A 19588-nucleotide genomic window follows, 5' to 3' on the forward strand; every position below is an offset into this window, starting at 1 on the left:
CTTCCAGAGAGAGTCGCTTCTAATCTATTTCGCGCTTTGGTTTTAGTTCCAAAGAGGGAATATTTAGAAATTCGCTAAATTTATACACAGCCCGCCTCACTGGCGGAAATCTTGGGTTATCCGAGCTGCGGCTGCACCATCTCTGGAGGCCTTTAAGAAGAGACTGGACTGGGACGCTGTAAGGTCTCCTGCCCTGAGCAGGGGGTTGGGCTAGAAGACCTCCGGGGTCCCTTTCAGCCCTAGTATTGGAAGATCATTAAAGAGAGAACCAACCTAGAACTATGGAGAAATTTCCTAAGGGTGAGGACAATTATTCAGTGGAACAGATGTTGTGGGTAGCTCCATCTCTGGAGGCTTTTAAGAAGAGACTGGAACAGCCGTTTGTCCCGAGTGGTAGACGGTCTCCTGCTTAAGCAGGGGGCTGGACTAGAAGACCTCCAAGGTCCCCTCCTACTCTCTTAATTCTGCATTCTGAGATCCAAACTCAAAATGAGGAGGGATTTCCAGACAGTGAGAACAATTAATCAGTGGAAGTGCTTGCCTTCGGAGGTTGTGGCTGCTCCATCACTGGAGGAGATTTCAACAGGAGATTGGGCCAACACTTGACTGGGTCTCCTGCTCGAGCAGGGGGCTGGGCTAGAAGACCTCCAAGGTCCCTTCCAACTCTTGTTATTCTGCACAGAGAGCAAACTGCAGCGATTGTAAATGAAAGGGGGAAGGGGGGGGGTTGCGAATGGCAGAGGATCAGGGTGCGCCCCCATCCCCATCGGACCGCCGCTGCTCCACCCGGACCGCGAGGCGTCCTGCAGCGAAAGGAGAGAAACGGGGGGCCCTGGGAGGTAAAGAAGGGAGCCGCCTCATCGCTTCGCATACGTTCTGCCAGCGTTTTTATTGAAGCCTCCTCGAGGGGCAGGGATTTTGCTCCCCACGGTGGGCGACCGCAGCTTCGCTCCCAGGGGCCCCGACCGGTTCAGGACGCTCCCGCCAGCCCGACCTGCAAATTAAGACCGAAAAGAGAGAAAAAGAAGAGAGAGTGTGTGAGAGAGAATTTAGCACCCCTTCTGAGGAACAGATGGGAAGGGGAGGGAGTCTGCAGCCAAAGATGGGCTCTGTCTGTGTGTAGAGCTGAAACTAACAGTAGTCCTCGGCTTACGACTGTTGTAATATAGTTCCTTGTGTAGGTGTGGGTCACCCATGGCCCAGTTCATACCAGGGCATGCAGAGCCACACTGAACCACACAGGAGAAAACAAACTCCTAAAACTCCATAGCATCCTGATTTTGACCATATATAGACAGAACTTCCCTGAGCAGTAGATTAGAAATTGTACTTTTACAGGCTGTTTTTAACCACATAGCAATAGCAATAGCAGTTATATACCACTTCGTAGGGCTTTCAGCCCTCTCTAAGCGGTTTACCGAGTCAGCATATTGCCCCCAACAACAATCTGGGTCCTCATTTTACCCACCTCGGAAGGATGGAAGGCTGAGTCAACCCTGAGCCGGTGAGATTTGAACAGCCGAACTGCAGAACTGCAGTCAGCTAAAGTAGCCTGCAGTGCTGCATTTAACCACTGCATCACCTCGGCTCTTATAACATGCTGATTGCTCCTCCTGCCTTTGTCCTATCTCAATAAAAGGTGCTCTCAGACCCCCAATCTGGGTCGCTCCATCCCGAGAAAGGTCGTGTCCTGTCTTTTCTCCACATTGGCCTCATGGACGAACCACGGGAACGTCACATACGACCTCAATGGGGGAACAGGATTTTCCACTGAACCTTTTAGCCGGATCGCCTGATCTTTTGGTTGTTAAGTGAGTCGCTGCGGCTCTTAAGGGAATCGCGGGGTTATTATTAACCATTGAAATTTCGAGGCTGTTCCCTGAAGCCGCAACTCTGGCCAAGCTTGCAATAGAATTCCAGTCCCAATATAATTATTCTACGTTGTAATTTGTACGGTGTTCGCTTTTTCATTTATTCGTTAAATATACTTGCTGCCTATGGGGATACTCTGGGCGATCACATGTAGGCGATGTTTAACCCTGGAGGGTTGTTTGTGTGTGTGTGTCCTTTTGTATAAGGGACACCACATATAAACATTTTTTGCTGTGGCTGTTAAGTCAATCGTGTGGTTCTTAAGTGAATCCGGTTCATTTTGCTTAGCCAAGAAGGTCGCCAATCCTGCAACCGTCTCACACACACACCGGTTTCAAGTACCTGAATTCTGATCACATGACCGTGGGGTGTGTGTGGTGAGAGTCGTAAGCGCGAGGACCGGCCGTAACGTTTTTCAGCGCTGTTGTTAACTTCAAAGGGTGGTTAAACGAACGGTTTTGTATTCAATTCCCAGCCGGAAGTGCCAGCTGCCTGCGTTTTGCAGCCCTGATTTCTGGGGAGGAAGGAGGTCACCCCGTCTCGAATTGGTATGACTGTTGTGTATTTTAAATTATGTATTGTTTTTGTGTTGTTTTAATTTTCTGTTTGTATCCCCCTTCCCTGGTTGAGTTGTGAGCCGCCCTGAGTCCCCTTCGGGGGAAAAGGACGGCATATAAATAAAATCAACATTCAACATTCAGTTTATGGAGGAGGGAGGGGAGACACGGGAGGGTCTTTACCAGTGGCGGTCTGCGTCGGAAGGCTCTTGTTCAGGGAATGTGCGTGCCTAGGGTTCATGCGGCAGCCGTCTTTGCCCATCAGGTGCACCTTCCAGGCCTGCGGAGTGGGGTGGGGGGGCAGGTGGGGGGAGGGAGAGAGGAGGAAAGAAAGGTTCAGATGGTCTACAGCAGTGTTTCCCAACCTTGGCGACTTTAAGTCCTGTGGACTTCAACTCCCAGAATCCCCCAGCTATGCTGGCTGGGGGATTCTGGGAGTTGAAGTCCACAGGACTTAAAGTCGCCAAGGTTGGGAAACACTGGTCTACAGCAGCCATGAAGAGAGAGAGAAGAGAGAGAGAGAAGGAGCAACGGACGACAGGCTCACAACCCCCAGTGGAAGAATGGTGGCTCGGTGGCAGTGGGGGTTCCCCTCATGGTGAGAAAATGCGGTGGGGAAGAGGAGGGGGGAGGCGGATGTCGAAGGACCAAACCCAGGATTAAAAATGAATGAGATAATCCACCCAGGGAGGAGCGCTGGGACTGTTCCGAAGGGGTCAAGATCCGGACGCAGCTCCCTGATTCTCACACTATTTGGGTGGGTCAAGGTGCTTTTTGTACATCCTGCTTCTTAATTCTGTTAATAAACCCCCAGGGCCGTGGGGGGCTGAAGCCCTTTAAGAGCAGAGCTGGCTGGGGATTTCTGGGAGTTGGAAGTCCACCCCTCTTAAAGTGGGGAAGTTTATAAATGCCGATTGCCAAGTCCCTGAATTCTGATCGATTTGAGAAATATAAGCAACGTAGAAATGCAAAAAGAATTATAGCTCTGCCCGGATTGAACCCACGCGGACTTCCCCTCATTAATGCAAGTCAGCGGCTGTCCTCGGTCGCCCAGGACGGGAAGGGGACCCTTCCTCTGCTCCCCTCCCCCAACTCTTCATCCCACCATCAATTCCTCTGCTTCACGCCCGCGGCTCTCACCTCCTCGCCCGGCGTAAAATTCTCATGGCATAACGGGCAGCGATTGGCCACTTTCTCAGGCTTGGCGGCTGGAGAGGAGAGAGAGGGGAGGGGGGAGGAGACGGTAAGCCAGGGGAGGGTCCCAGATGGAAACGGAGGTCCCTGGGCGGCCGCCAACGAAGGACTTACGGTTGCAGGCTCTGCTCTTGGCGTGCCGGGGCAGCTCGTCCTTCGGCAGGGCCTCGCAACAACGAGAACACTTGGCAAAGTTGTCCTTCCGCTCGCACTCCGTCAGCAGGTGCTCGGTCAGGCTGGCGATCTCCACCACCTGCCCAGGTGGGAAGAGAAGGCGGCCTCGGCTTGAGAGGAGGGCAAACCGGTCTGTGTCTGGGGGGGGGGACGTGTTTGTTTCTTCCCAGGCTGGCAGGAAAACCCCTCTGTTGCCCCACTCCCTTCCACAAAGAAGCCAGGCCGGTTCCACCACAAAACCGCGGTAGACAAAAGCGCGCTCGACGAAAGCGCGTACGTGACGTCATCACAGCGCGACGAAAACATCGCGCTGTGAGCGGTAAATTTAAAATTAAAGCGAAAACCTTATCCTAACCCCCCCAAACCTAACCCTAAACCTAACCCTAACGCTTAACGTAACCCTAACCCTAACCCTTAACCTAACCATAACCCTAACCCTTACCTTTATGTGAATCGGCTTGCTTTAATTTTATTTTAATTTCCATTTAATTTATTTTTAATGTTTTTCGTCGCGCTGCTGATGACGTCAGGTACGCGCTTTCGTCGAGGGCGCTTTAGTGGACCGCAGTTTTGACGGGTCACAGCCAGGCCTGCCTTCCCAACCGTTTTGTGGCCAGGTTCTCCATTAGCGACCAGCTTTCACTGACCAGTGTTCCTTCTCCCCAAACTCTTAGGACTGGCTTGCAAAATAGGTCTGGCATTTTGTTTTTGCAAAAGGAGTAAGGCAGGACAAGGAATCCGTGGGGATTTCCCCCCTCCAGACGTTGTGGGCAGCTCCTTCGCTGTGGGTTTCTAAGAGGAGCCTGGGCAGCCGTTTGACTGGGGTGGTTGATTGTCCCCTGCTCGAGCAAGGGGGGAGGGGTTGGACTAGAAGACCTCCGAGGTCCCTTCCAGCTCTTGCGATTCTGTTACGAGGCAATGAAGAGGAGGGTGTAACGAAGGGCCTTAAAATCACAGGTCTGGAAGGGACCTTGGAGGTCTTCTAGTCCAACCCCGTCCAAGCAGGTGAGAGAGTTGTTAACTGAGTTTTGCCTCATTTTACGGCCACTTTCTTACAAGGGTCCTTAAGTGAATCCCTGCAGCTGTTCAGTTACTAACTCGGTTGTTAAGCGAATCCGGCTTCCCCATTGACTGTGCTCGTCAGGAGGCCCCCGGGGCACTGCAACCGTCATAAATAGAAGTCGGTTGCCGAGCGTCCACGTGACCCCCGGGGATGCCGCTGCAAATCCGTCCAATCTTTTCCTGAAACCTCCAGAGACGGAGCACCCCCCCAAGTCCAGGAGGGGAGCCCCTCAGGGAAGGAAGGGAGGCTCACCTGCTTGCAGAAGTCGCACCTGGTCAGCATGGGGCAGTGCTTCCAGTAATGGAGGTCCAGCCCTTCCTCGGTGAAGGTCTCGTCCCTTTCCCCACAAAAGATGCAGAGGCTGGCGGGGAGGAAGGACAGGGGGGGGAAAAACCCTCAGATTCAGCCACGGGAACGGCGTCCCCTGGGAAAGCCCCCCCCCGCCCAAGCCCCCTCTGGTGTTCTCTTCTCTTGGCTCCCTTCTGGCCTCCGTTCAGGGCTGCGTGAAGTAGCTTCGTTGGAGGTTAATGTGTGGTCCTGATTCTTTATGCCCGACAAGAAAAGAGGGAGGAAGGGACGGAGGAAAGAGAAAGGGGGAAGGAGGGAAAAATGAAGGAAAGGAAGGAAGGAGAAAGAGAAGGAGGGAAGGAAGACAGAAGGAAGGAGAGAGGGAGGGAGTGAGGGGAGGAAGGAAAGAAGGAAGGAGAAAGGGAAGGAAGGAAGGAGAAAGGAAAGGAGGGAAGAAAGACGGAAGGAAGGAGAGAAGGAAGGAAAGAAGGAGAAAGGGAAGGAAGGAGAGGAGGAAGGAGGGAAGAAAGACGGAAGGAAGGAAGGAGGGAGGGTGGGAAGGAAGGAAAGACGGAAGGAGAAGGAAGGAAGGAGAAAAAGAAGGAAAGAAGGAAGGAGAAAAAGAAGGAAAGAAGGAGAAAGGGAAGGAAGGAGGAAGGAAAGGATGGAAGGAAGATGGAAGGAAAGAGGGAGGGAAGGAAGGAAAGAAGGAAGGAGAAAGGGAAGGAGGGAAGAAAGACGGAAGGAAGGAAGGAAGGAAAGAAGGAAGGAGAAAGGGAAGGAAGGAGAAAGGGAAGGAGGCAATGAAGACAGAAGGAAGGAAGGAGAAAGGGAAGGAGGAAAGGAAGACAGAAGGAAGGAAGGAAGAACGGGAAGGAAAGAAGGAGTCACCAACTACTTACTTGTCCAGGTAGTTCGTGACGGACGAATGGTCATCCTGAGGATCCGCTGGGACTTCTTTCTCTTTCTTCTTGGACGTTTCCACTTGGAAGAAAAAGGAGAGAGTTCCGTAAGAGCCCCTTGCCAAGGCTCCGCATTTTGATCATGGCCCTAAATTCCCTTTTTTTCCCAGTGCTGTCGCAACTCCGAGTGGTCATTAAGGGGAAGGCTGGAGGCCGAGGACTCCCCGTACAATCCAACAGTTAGAAAAAAATTAAAAGGCCCCTTCCTTTTGCAAAAGAGCCGGACGCTTCCTCCTCCTTATTTTTACGGGAATTAAATCACAGGGTAGCTGAATTTAGCCATGCTGTGTAAAAGCCTTAAAAAACATGAATTCAGTACCTCGATTCTTTGGTTTCTGGAAATCGCTGTCTTTTTCCTAAAAAGAAGTGAAGGGAGTCAAGAGAAAGGGAAACGCAGGCTCTTTGCGCAGAGCCAAGTCTAATTAACAAGGCAAAACAAAAGGGGTGTGTGTGTGTGTGTGTGTCTCATCGGGTAGCCCCCAAACCTGCCAGGCAGTTGACAATGTGGGGCTCCCCCGAGTCACAGCAGGAGGCAGGGGGGGGGGCTTCTCTGGCTGACACCCCACAGAGGTGCTGGAGGGCCACATCTGCTGAGACCCATGCTGGCTGGGGGGGGGGAGACGGTGTTGGGGGGTGGTGGTCTTTGAAGCCCCTAGGAGACCTTGTCGGCCTGGGCCTCTGCCTGCATCTCCTTCAGGGCTGCCAGTTGGCCTTCCAAGGCTTTCATCTCGTCCTTCTTCTCCTTCTCCGCTTCCTCCGCGGCCGGCTTCTTCTGGCCCTGCGGAGACAACCAGCCGGCTGCCATGGGGCCCCTCCTCCTCCTCCCCCCTGCAACCCACACCCCCTTCCTTCTAGCACTGATGACGCCACCTCGCTGGGCCGTGAAAGGTCTGGAACAGGGATGGAGGGCCAAAGTGGAACATGGGCGCGTGAGTGTGCCTGTGCGTGCGCTGGAGAGCCGGAACCCCAAAGACCTTCTGGCCGGTGCACGCATGCCATTTTCCAGACTGTTTGGGGGACATTTTCAAGCCATTTTTGGGCCATTTTCTGGGCTCTTTTGGGGGGGTGTTTTGAGGGGGTGTTTTTTAGGCATTTTTCAGGCCATTTGGGGGCCATTTTGAGGCCGTTTTGGGGGGCATTTTTCAGGCCATTTTCATGCCACTCTTTGGCCTGAAAACAGCCCAGAAATGGCCTGAAAATGCCCCCCAAAAGCCCGTTTTTTAAACCAGAAGAGCAGCAGCATGTCTGCCCACAGAGAGGGACCTATGTGCCACCTCTGGCACGCATGCCACAGGTTTGCCATCATGGGTCTCTGAGAAAGCCACCAAACTCGGAGAGCACTGAGGGCCCCAGGGCCTCTTCCTCCGTCCCCTTCCCAACTAAGCGTGGGCCAGGGGAAGCCAACTCAAGGCCTGCCCTCTGCGCCAGCCCCACGCCTGGGGTTTCTAAGAGCCAGGTATTTTCAGAAGGGACCATGCGGAGCCCTGAAAAAGGGGCGGGAATCCTCCCTTACTTTGAGCTCGGCCTCGGTGAGCCGCCCGTCGATTTTAGCGAAGCCGTCAAAGAGGGTCTTGTACAGGACGTTCTTGCGGGTGTTGGCGTCGTCGGGGGGCAGGTAGTCCAGGACGTTCTCTCGGTGCTGCCGGTACATGTCCAGGATGATCCGCAGGGCCGTTTCCCGCACCTCGACGACGCGGTGCTCCAGAGCCCCTGTGGCAAACTGAGAGGGAAAACCAGCCCGGTCAGGCTCAACATGGGAGCATCCGGCATAATCATTTAGGATCTGGAGCCACAAGAAGGAAAAGATGGCCGGTGGGGGAAGAGGGGATGGGCCTCAAGATATGTATACTTGATAGAGGATTGGTGATATAATGTATAACCTTAAGAACATATTACAATGACATCTTGTTGTTGATAATTTTAATAAGGGAATAATTAAAAATTGGTATATATATATGTAACGACCACTTAGAATATTTTGTTGAAAAATGAAGGAATAAGATTTCTGTTTGAAGGTATGAGGTACAAGGATAACAATGAACATAAGCATACCTGATAGTTGATTGGTGGAATTATGCATAATGGAAAATACCGATATATAAATATAAATGGTTGGTTAAAAAAAAAATCTTTTCTTTCACATGGGGATTATATAAAGGTTATACTGTTATCAAATAGATAATCAAGAGTGTAAGGGAACTATGACTTATTGGGAAAAAAATAATATTAATCGTAATTAAATGTATACTGTACAATGAAAGTGAAGGCATTTAGTTATACTAGATGAAAAAATCTGAGATGGTAAATGTCTATTTGAGAATATGGATGTTAAAACACCTGTAACCAAACGACAGGCTGGATGTGATGATGCTCTTTTTGTGTTTTTCTTTTTTATTGTTGTATGTATGTGTTGTCTGTGTAATAAAAAAAATATTTATATATATATATATATAAAAAGAGACGCCCCCGTGATCTGGTAATCGAAGAGTTCGGCAACTTGGAAATGTCTCAACTTCAACTCCCAGTTCTAAGGCGTTCACGTTTGATGTGCATCCCAGGCATTGTGGCTGCTTGACTCTCTTATAATCCCTTTCTCTGCAATCTCTTTGCTCCAGGGGACGGGGAAGGGAGGGGGGAAATGGGCTATGTTGGCTTCCTGGGGAATTCTGGGAGTTGAAGCCCCCACACATCCCCAAGCTGCCAAGGGGGAGAAATACCGGCCGTTTAAGTGTCCAAGGAAATAAAGAGTTTTGGTTGGGATGGGATAGAGAGGATGGAAATAGAAAAGTCCCGTCTCTGGCTCAAATCCGAGGACAAAGAGGATCCCAGAGTTCTTACCCGCATGACGTTATCGACGGTGAAGCCGGAGTTCTCGGTGCCCAGGTGCTTCAGCAAGCGCTCCACCAGCTCCATCTGGCTCATGGCGAGGTGCGTGGGGCAGTTGGACCTCAGGGGCTGCACCAGGTGGGCAGGGATGATCTGCAGGGGCTTCACTTCGCTGCAAAGGGCCATCTCCTGCGAAGAGGCAGAGACTCCATCGTCAGCATAGAAAGGTCCTTGACTTACAACCATTCGCTTAGCGACCATTTAGAATAGAATAGCAGAGCTGGAAGGGACCTTGGAGGTCTTCTAGACCAACCTTTCCTGCTTAGGCAGGAAACCCTACACCACTTCAAATGGCTATCCAAAGACTTCCAGTGTTGGAGCATTCACAACTTCTGGAGGCAAATTCTGTTCCACTGATTAATTGTTCTAACTGTCAGGAAATTCCTCCTCAGTTCTAAGTTGCTTCTCTCCTTGATTAGTTTCCACCCATTGCTTCTTGTTCCGCCCTCAGGTGCTTTGGAGAATAGCTTGACTGCCTCTTCTTTGGGGCAACCCCTGAGATATTGGAAGATGCTATCATGTCTCCCCTGGTCCTTCTTTCTATTAAACTAGACATCCCCAGTTCCAGCAACCGTTCTTTGCGTAATAAATAAAGAAGTCCTTCATTTGAATTGTGGCTTACAACACTCAAATGAAATCATAAATATATGAAGAAACGTATGAAACTGCATTGAAATTAATTTCATTTTTCATTTTTTAATATTTTGCTCAGAAGATCCAAATACAAAATGCAACAGGAAGAAAAATTAACAGAGAGAAAAAAAAACTGGACTAGAACATTTAAAAAAAAAGGTGAATTTTTAAATCACATCTGATATCACAACACGGGACAAATCTCCAGCTACCCGACAGACGGCAAGTCAGCTAAGCGACTGCAGAACCGTTTGAGCCCAAGGCGGTTTCCCTGCAGCCAGACTGACCTGGATGAAGTTGGCAGCGGCCGTCCGAAGGCGGGCCGAGGAGTCCCCCGTGCGGGAGAGGAGGTTGGGGAAGCTGCGCTCCACGCAGAAGACGGTCTCCTGCTTTCCCAGTTTATGCTTGGGGATGTACTGCGTGATGCTCATTTTCAGGAGCTTCAGGGAGGCATGGAAGACCTGCCGCGGTTAAAGGAAGGAAGCAGCCACTCAGAGAGGGCATCCAGGTGAGACGTTTTCAGGTTTTTTAAGCCTCCCCCCCCCTTCAAGCAACAGCTATTCTTTTTGGTATCAGCTGGGAGCAGGCGCAGGAGACCAGGGGATGGGGTGGGGATTTGGGGAACCAGGGTGCTGGGATAAACTGTTCTGACCAAGGCTTCCCAAGCGCCTGAAGCCAACTCCTGGTCCCGACAAAAACCCCTTTTATTAATTGGCTGTGAATTCTGCTCCTTCACCTCCAGCCAAGTCTTTCCAGGGAGGATTTATGGTCACAGAGACCTTATCTGGCTTGGAGAGCTGCCAGGCGATCTCTGCAGAACTTCGCCAGCAGTCTCCAAACCAATTAAGGGAACTAATGGTCTCCTGCAAACTCCACTCCCCTTTCGCTCCTCTTTTTTCCTCTGGGAGGAGCCATTCATCGTCCTCACCTGTGGCCTTACTCCCAAGTCCACCCCTGTTCTTTAGCTGTTTGTCTGGCAACTCTGTGCATGCCCACACTGGGAACAGGCTCCAGCTGTTCTTCTGCCTCACTGATCTCTGACTCTGAAGGCAGCTGATAACTGGCATACGGCCCTGGCCCCCCTCTCTGCCTCCGACACAGAGCCCTCCTCAGACTCCAGGACTGGCCCATCTTCCTCCCCAACCTCCTCACTCTCCGAATCTGCTGCCAGCCCCACTGGTGGAACACAGCACCCTCCCTCTCTACCTCCCATTTTTCACCTTTACTCACCGAAGAGACGATATCTTTGATGGCCCTCACGACAAGAAAGATGGCCCCCCGGAGCATGTTCTTGAGCTCTTCCTTTGGCATGCTGGTGGGAGCCTCGGTCATTTTCTTGTAGATGGCCAACAACGAGTCCTCGCGATACGACCAGGTTTTGGAATAGGCGCCGGCCACCTGGGGAAAGCAAGGCAGGCAGGTAGGCGGGCAGGCAGGAAGGAGGGAAGGAAGGAAGGAAGGAAGGAAGGAAGGAAGGAGGGAAGGAAAGAAGGAAGGAGGGAAGGAATGAAGGAAGGAAGGAAGGAAAGAGAGGGACGTGGCTGGAGATCAGCAACTTCACGAAAGTTCATAGCTGGCTGAGAATGGCTCATGGGGGCAAGCTCCTTCCCTCACTTCTATAGGTAGTCCTCAACTTACGACCAGTTGCTCGGTGACTGTTCAGAGTTACAACGGCCCTGAAACAGTGAGTTGAGGACTGCATTCCAAGCGCTGCAGCACCTCCAGGGTTGCCTGATCGAAATTCACACCTTTGGCAACTGGTTCAGTTTATGGCGGTTGCCGTGTCCCTGGGAGGTCATGTGATTCCCCTTTTGCGACCTTCCCCTCCGGCAAAGTCAAAGGAGAGAGCCAGATTCACTTAACAACCATGTTAAGTCACTTAACATCTGCAGGGATTCACTTAACGGCAGTGGCAAGGGAGGTCACAAAATGGGGCAAAACTCACCTGACAAATATCCTGCAGAGCCACAGAAATTCTGGACTCCCCTGTGGTCGTAAGTCAAGGACTTGTTGTATCGGGACACCCCACAGGCCTCTTCTCCCCGGGTGAGGCTCCCTGCCCCCCTCTTTGGAACCGTGTCCCCCCGACTGGCTCCTGTGGGTGCTCCTGCCCCCCCCTTCTCAGCCCAAAGTCAGAGAGCTCAAGAGGCCCCTCGGCCCTCCCCACCCCTAAACTGAGCTGCCTGCCCCCCTCCCCGCCCCCTTACCAGAGTTTCCCCGAAGACGTCTATGGCGGCGCTGGCTTCCCGCAGGGCCTTCTCGGTCAGAGGCTCCGGATCGCCAACCACCCCGCTCCTGGGCGTGTCTCCGGGATCTTCCTCGTTCATCTCGGGCTCCGGCAAGGAAAGGCCTTCCTCCTGCTGCTTGCGGATGGCCGGGAGGGGCCGCTCGTCGTAGGGCAAGAACTCGACCTGGAAGAGAAGGACACCCCCCCCCCCCCCGCGGTCAAAGGTGGGTGGGTGGGTGGGTGGGTGGGTGGCCGGATGACATCCCTCCTCGGTTCGATGCCCTCCAGGGTGCGGCTCTCGGAACACCCCTTCCCCCGCAGCACTTCTGAAGGAAGCAAAGTGGGAGAAGAATGGGAAGGAAGATTCGTGTCTAGGGCCAGAGATGTGAAGGGCGGGAGATACTTGTGGAAAAAGTTCTCCCACAAGAACTCGGCATTTGAGGAAAGAAGGAAAGGACGGATAAAGAGAGGAAAAGGAGACAAGGGGAAGAAAGGAAAGAGAAAAAGAAAAAGGAAAAGAACGGAAGAAAGAAGGAGAGAGAAGAAAGGAGGGAAGAAAGGAAGGAGATAAAGAAGAAGGAAAAGAATGGAAGAAAGGAGAAAGAAGAAAGGAGGGAAGAAAGGAAAGAGAAAAAGAAAAAGGAAAAGAACGGAAGAAAGAAGGAGAGAGAAGAAAGGAGGGAAGAAAGGAAGGAGATAAAGAAGAAGGAAAAGAATGGAAGAAAGGAGAAAGAAGAAAGGAGGGAAGAAAGGAAGGAGACAAAGAGAAAGGAAAAAGTAAAAGAACGGAAGAAAGAAGGAAGGAGAGAGAAGAAAGGAGGAAGAAGCCTCTGAGTCTTGGCACTTGGGTCTCTTCTTCAGGGGGGGGGGGTTCCTGCCCTGTCCTTTCCTCCCCCCACCACCCGACCTCTGACGAGAGAAGCAGGAAAGAGTCGGCCCAAACTTACATTGATCCTGGGGAATCCCTCCGCAGCGATGGGAGCTGCCTGGGCCGGTGGGGGGGAGACCACCTGAGAGGGGCCCGGCTCAGGCGAGGGGATTTCGGGGGGCTTCTCGGAGTGCAGCGGAGAGGCAGGGCTCTCTGGCTCGGCTTTCTCCCGCCAGGGGGACGGCAGGGGCTTCTTCTGCTGCAGGGTCGTGGTGGGCTGAGCCACGGGGTCGAGCGGCAAGTCAGGTATTCGCCGGATCTGAGTGAACGAGAGGAATTCACCCAACCCTTCATTCCTTCCTTCCTCCCTTCTGCTTCTCAGAAAACCCCAAGGACAGAGACAATGCAAAGTCTCTGATTGCAGAGAAAGGGATTAGAAGGGAGTAAGCAGGCTGCAATGGGGATGCACATCAAGAGGAAGGCATTAGAATTGGGAGTTCAAGCCCACACATCTTCACGTTGCCAAGGCTGAGAAACCCTGGTTATCACGTTTACTGTGGCACACGGTGCCCCCCCCTCCTCCCCCAGTGCCTATTTCTCTGCCACCCAGGTTCTTCTAATAGGTTCTGGGAGTTGAAGTCCACATATCTTCAAGCGGCCAAATTCGAACCCAAAGTGGACCTTCCAAATCCTATAAATCCCAACCCCTGATCAGTCTTCAGAGAGAACAGCTTTCACCAGGATCCCAAACAGCTGGCTTCCAGAGGTGCCCGGGGGATTCCTTCCCAGGGATGCTCCCACTCACGGCGAGCTCTGGGTCCAGGAGGTTATGAAGCTCCAACTGCTGGTAGACCTTCAGGCGATAGTCCTCCATCTGCTGCTTCTTCTGCTTGGCCAAGTCGTAGTCCTCCTTCTTGACGGCGCACCGTTTCTCCACCTCGTAGCGCGCCAGCCGCTCCCCGACCTGAAACATGAGCCCGGCATGGAGGCAATCGGTCGCGAGAGAGAAAACCTCTGAAGCACAGGGAGAGCGAGCGAGTGCCCGGATGTCCAAGGGATAATTAAATGAATGAATTGGCCACCATTCATCAGGTCTGCATTCAAAGCCATGAGAAACTAAACCACGATTGGTTCAAGAAACCGGGTTACCCCAACCCAACAGGCAGAGCTTTTGATATTCAACACCCAGAAGGGGGACAAAAAAACCTTCCCACATTTCGGCCCTATGGAATGAGCTACCCCCCAGAGATCCGGACCCTACCCACTCTCATGCTCGGCCGCCACTACCTTCTGGAGGTCCGCGATGGCCTGCTTGAGCTTCTTGGCGTGATCGTAGTGCTCCATGTGCACCGCTTCGTGCTTCTTCTCGTCCAGCTTCCGGATGATCTGGGCCACTTCCGGATCCTGGTACATGTCAAAAGCCAGATCGTCCAGCGGAGAAATGGCGTCGGCCTTCCTGGAATGAAGGGGGAGAATGGCAGCCTGGGACGGTGGCCGGGTGCCCACGGCGGGCGGGCGGGCGGGTGTGGGTAAGGGAGGGGAGGGAAACGGGCACGGAGGGGCTTCCCCGTGAGGCCGTTCTCACCCAGGGTAGCTCCCCTCGAGGGCCGAGTCCTCCGAATTGGTGCCTAGGTAATGGTCGATCAGCTTCTCCCTGGAAGACTAGAGAAAGGTGGAACTTTTGACCGGAAGGGGGACAGCAACACCGAAATGCAGGCAGATCTCCACATAACAATCATATGTTTAGTGCAGTGTTTCTCAACCTTGGCCACTTGAAGATGTCCGGACTTCAACTCCCAGAATTCCCCAGCCAGCGAATGCTGGCTGGGGAATTCTGGGAGTTGAAGTCCGGACATCTTCAAGTGGCCAAGGTTGAGAAACACTGGTTTAGTGACTGTTTGAAGTCACAAGGGCACTGAAAAAACGTGATTTACGACCATTTTCACACTTATAACCACATCGGCATCTCCACGGGCCGTGTGATCAAAATTCAGACGCTTGGCAACCGACTCATGCTTATGACGGACGCAGCGTCCCGCGATCCCCTTTTGCCACCTTCTGACCGGCGAAATCAACGGGGGAAACCCGATTCGCTTAACGAACTGTGCTGCTGACTTAAACACTGCAGGGATTCACTGAACGACTGTGGCAAGAAAGGTCGTAAAATGGGGCAAAACTCACTTGAGAACTATCTCGCTCAGCAACATTGAGCTCAATTGTGGTCGTAGGTCGGAGGACTAGCTTTAGTCCTCGTATACAGGTGGTCCTTGAGTTACAGCCTCTACATCTGAACACCTGCATCAAGGCCCACCTATGCACCTTGAGCTGCGACTGTAATGGAGTCTCCCTGTCAGAGTCGTAACTTAGGATGGTTGAAAATCTTTAATTGGGGGGGAGGAGGGGGGGTAAACAGACCTACCTGGCTGTTCTCATGGCTGAAATCCGCAGGTTCCCCAATGATATTTATTGCCACGAGAGCAACCTGGGAAAAGAAGAGGGAGAAAGGGAGAGCGGAGGTCTTTTTTCTTTCAAGAGAACAAGAGAAGAATCCAAGGGGCAACAAAAACAGAGTTTAACCACTTCCCAGCCAGTCTGCTTTTAATGATCCATGTAGGAAAGTCAACTTTTACATCCTATGTTAGTTATTTTTATAATAAGGAACTTAATAATTTGTATTTTTTCCAGGCAAGCTGTGGACCCTACAGACAGCTTCTCTTTGGCCATTCAAATAATAAGTCTTCGTTTCGCTATGCCTTTAATCATTTATAATTAGTAAAAGTACACTTGATTTCTACCTATGGAGTCTCGTGGTCTTCTTTCCTAATTACCTAATGAAGAGGTTCTGACAATCAGAATACTACTATCACTTCAATGATTTTTATACGGTCTTCCCTTAAGTGTTTCACAGCCTGGGCAACTTTTGAGACGTGTGGACTTTAACTCCCAATTCCCTGGCCCCACCGCATTCTTTCCGATATCCCCACAGTGTCCTCTCTTATAATCCCTTTCTCTGCAATCTCTCTACTCTGGTGGGCGGAAAAGCATGGCAGGCTGGGGAATTCTGGGAGTTGAAGTCCAGAGATCTTCAAGTGGCCAAGGTTGAGAAACACTGATCTAGAGAGTGATTTTTTTTTTTTTTACCTGGCTGTATAGGTTATACCGGTTGGCGTAGCTTTTGTGGAAAGTCAACTTTAGATATTGGCCAACCGCATCCACATAGACCGATTTTAATTCCCGGGCCCTGTAGCCGGTCTTTTCATTATCAGAAAGGGAGACATAACTGTAGAAGATGAAAAAAAAAAAGAGAGAGGCTTAATGCAGATTATATTTTACAAGTATTGCGAAGCCGTTGGCACTGATGGACGCTCAATATTTTATGTCCTAAGAAAAGGATGCCTGGAGTGAGCTGCCAAGAGGTTTGTGTGTGTGTGTGTGTGTGTTGGATGGGCCTCCGTCTTTTTCAAATTACTGGCTTGAAATCCTAAACTATCCACAAATGCTCCCAAATTCCTAAGGAAAGGAGAACAAGCAAAGAGTCAGCCAGCATTCACAAACATTTCTTTTAGGATCTATGGTTGCTTATCGGGAATTGTACCTTGCTTTTACAGGTGGTCTGATCCGGAATCAAATCCCACATGCCCAATGACAACCCACTTGGTCTGGGTGACCCCCCCGATGGACTCAGGCAGGAAAACTGACGCACGTCAGGGAAGAGAAAGCTCACCCCAGCCTCTGGAATTGCTCCGTTTTATAGGGGGCAAAATAATCGGGCAGGTTTTCGCTGATGTAGAACTCAATTTTGCTGGAGATCATATATTGGTGAGCCAGGAGCTGCAGCTTTCGGATTCTGCACCTTTCCACCATCTGGAGGACTATTTCTTGGGGATACTGGCAGAGTCTGGAAATAAAGACGAAGGGAGGTCTTTGATTTCCCACGGCAGGTTTGAAACGGAGGGAATATTTTATTACACTCAGTGACCAGGGGGAAGGAAGGAAGGGAGGGAGAAGAGAGGAAGAGAAAAGGAGAGGGAGTGAAGGAAAAAAGGGAGAAAAAGAGACAAAAGGGAGAGAAGAAAGGAGAGATAAGGAAGGAGAAAGGGAGAGAAGAAAAAGAAGCAAGGAAAATAAAATGTCAGAAACCCCGACGTCTCTATAAAGCTAAACTGTCTGAACATACCTAATTCAATGTGGATAAATTTAACATTACATAACATACTGTAGCCACAGGACTCTAAAAACCAAGAAAGCTAAATGTAAATGCATGAAATTTATGATTTATGAGGAAGCTTTCTTGGCTGACTGCTTTAGAAATCCTGGGCTTAAAATTATGACCTTTTCAACATTCTGATCTCCTAATAGTAGAGATGAAGACACGCTACTAAAGTTTTAAAAACCCTCTGACTGACAGGTTGTAAATTTTTCTAGTTGCTTTATTGTCCATTTTTTTTTAGGGGGGGGAGAGAAGAAGCTTCTTTTGAACAGTGGAAAACAAGGGGGGCTCCATATAAATCTATTTATTTGTTCCACTTATTTAAATCAAAGGAAAATCTCACATGGAATATCTAGAATTTCTTAGGGCCTGACCTTGGCGACCTCCATCCGTTGACCGCTGGCGCATGAACCATCAGTTCCTTGGCACTGAAGCCGTCCTCGTGTCCAGATGAACTTATAACAATAAACCCAATCTTGTGTGGCATCCTGCCCTCTTGTGCTAACTAGGAAGAAAGAACAGGCTGCTTTTTACAAAAAGGAGAACGATTATGGCGTTTTAACTCTGCGCTCTGAACACAAGAGACTTTGAAAGTTAGTCAAAGATCCATCTCAAACATTCGCATTTGCTGCCTCCTACTTAGCGATCTTATTCAGTCTGTTTATACAACTGCCCAACTCAATTGGCAACTGTGGGAAACAAATAAAAGGATAAAAGGATTACAGGATAAAAGTAACTACATGGGGCTGACCTTGAAAAGTGTTCGAAGACTTCAGCTAGTCCAGAATGCAGCGGCGCGAGCGATTGTGGGTGCACCTAGGTTCACCCACATTACACCTATCCTCCGCGAGCTGCACTGGCTACCTATTAGTCTCCGGACTCGCTTCAAGGTGCTAGTTATTATAAAGCCCTGCATGGCATCGGACCTGGGTACCTGAGAGACCGCCTCCTGCCAATTACCTCTCTCAGACCAATTAGATCGCACAGGTTGGGTCTCCTCCGGGTTCCATCGGCCAGCCAATGTCGGCTGGCGACCCCCCGGGGGAGAGCCTTCTCTGTTGCTGCTCCGGCCCTCTGGAACGAGCTCCCCGTAGAGATCCGGACCCTTACTACCCTCCCGGCCTTCCGTAAAGCTACTAAGTCCTGGCTGTTCCGGCAGGCTGGGGGCTGTTGAAGTATCCAGCCCCGCTTCAATTGTGAATGTTGTGCATTTTTAAATTCTTTGTATTGTCTTATTTATTTTCCTTTCCCTGTTTTATTGTGAGCCGCCCGGAGTCCTTCGGGAGTGCAAAACCAATAAACCAATAAACCAAACCAAAGTAAAAACAGAAGACAGGGCCCTTCACACATCTGGGGCCTCTGGCCTGGGCACACGTATCTGCATTTTATGTATTTGTACCCAATGGATTTGCATATTATTGTGAGTCACCTAGAGGTGCTTTGAAAATATAAATAAATAAATTGCATGTATTGGGTCTGCATGCACATGTGTTTTACATGTATTGTGTTTGCACTCATGTGTTTTGCATGTATTGGAATGGCATGTTTTATTTATTTATTTGAGTGGCCTAGTTGGTGAAGATGCCCGCCTCCCACTCGTGAAGGTTGAGACTTCAATCTTAGGTATAGCAAGCAGACGTTTTTCTCGCTCGGCGGCCCAAGAGAAAATATCTGCTGCCAACTCTGCACAGGCATCAGGAAGGGCATCCGGCCAGTAAACGCTCATCTCCACCCAGCTGCCCCAAATCTACCCTGAATTACAACTACAGGGTCGTAAAAAGGGGGAGAAACATTTGTTGGGATTTCTATATAGCTGTCCCTCTCAATAAGTGACTCTGGGCAGCTACAGAAATTGAACACACTTTGCTTGCACAGTGCACAATTGTTTTGCATGTGTTGGAAAGGCATGCTTTGCATGTTCTGGGCTTGCATGCCCACGTGTGTTTTGCATGTATTGGAATGGCGTGACTTTTGCATGTACTGGGGCTTGCACGGCCCATGCTTTGCATATGTTGGGTTGGCATGTTTTGCATTGCGCAGGAGTTTTGCATGCATTGGATTGGCATGTTTTGCACCGTTCTGGGCTTGCATGCACGTGCCTCCCCCCCCTCCATCCCGCACCCCTCTCCCAGCCCCACCTGGAGCCAATCCGTCCGTGGTGGCAGGCGGGGGCGGCCTCTTCTGCTCGCGCGACCTTCACCACCATGAAGACGACTGCGGGGAAGGAGGGGGGGGGGAGAACAAAAGGGGAGGGGGCACAGCTCACCTTGATTGGCTCTTCTCGGGTACGGCGATGCTTCCCTCCCCTCCCCCGTCCCGGTTAAGAGGAGCCATCAATCCCAATGTTAGCAACGCCAGCCCCGCTCTACTAGCCCCCCCCTTCCCGCTGCCCCCATCTAGTGGCGGGCAGTTCCACCGGCCCCGCACTCGGGAGGAGCCCCGCCCCTTTCACCCCCGCCCCAAGGGAGCCCCGCCCCCCCCACAGTCCCCACGTTTGGGGAGGGGAGCCCAAGAGAAGGTGGGGGGCTCCCTCCGTCCCTCTCGCCCCCCTCGCCTCCTACTTTATTCCGGTTCCATCACTAGGGCCTCTGTTCCCCTAGCAACCGCCGCGGCGCGACTGCGCAGGCGTGAGCGCGGCGGCACAGTGGGGCCGG

General features: G+C 51.2%; 1 protein-coding gene across 1 annotated transcript; it reads right to left on the bottom strand.

The window, feature by feature from the left end:
• Window positions 1-303: 303 nt before the first annotated feature.
• Window positions 304-19588, bottom strand: CEP104 (centrosomal protein 104). Its single transcript, XM_032232263.1, has 23 exons — window positions 19496-19588; window positions 19073-19148; window positions 17309-17439; window positions 16449-16622; window positions 15866-16004; window positions 15144-15206; window positions 14310-14386; window positions 14012-14180; window positions 13530-13688; window positions 12804-13043; window positions 11837-12040; window positions 10860-11027; window positions 9917-10090; window positions 8949-9125; window positions 7624-7830; window positions 6772-6888; window positions 6430-6466; window positions 6051-6132; window positions 5113-5221; window positions 3738-3876; window positions 3570-3637; window positions 2613-2709; window positions 304-994 (listed from the first exon to the last, which is right to left on the bottom strand). The coding sequence occupies exons 3-23, from the start codon at window positions 17419-17421 to the stop codon at window positions 858-860; spliced, it is 2850 nt and encodes a 949-aa protein (XP_032088154.1). The 5' UTR covers window positions 17422-17439; window positions 19073-19148; window positions 19496-19588; the 3' UTR covers window positions 304-857.

The sequence above is a fragment of the Thamnophis elegans genome, chromosome 15 (assembly GCF_009769535.1).
Source record: "Thamnophis elegans isolate rThaEle1 chromosome 15, rThaEle1.pri, whole genome shotgun sequence".
NCBI lineage: Eukaryota > Metazoa > Chordata > Lepidosauria > Squamata > Colubridae > Thamnophis > Thamnophis elegans.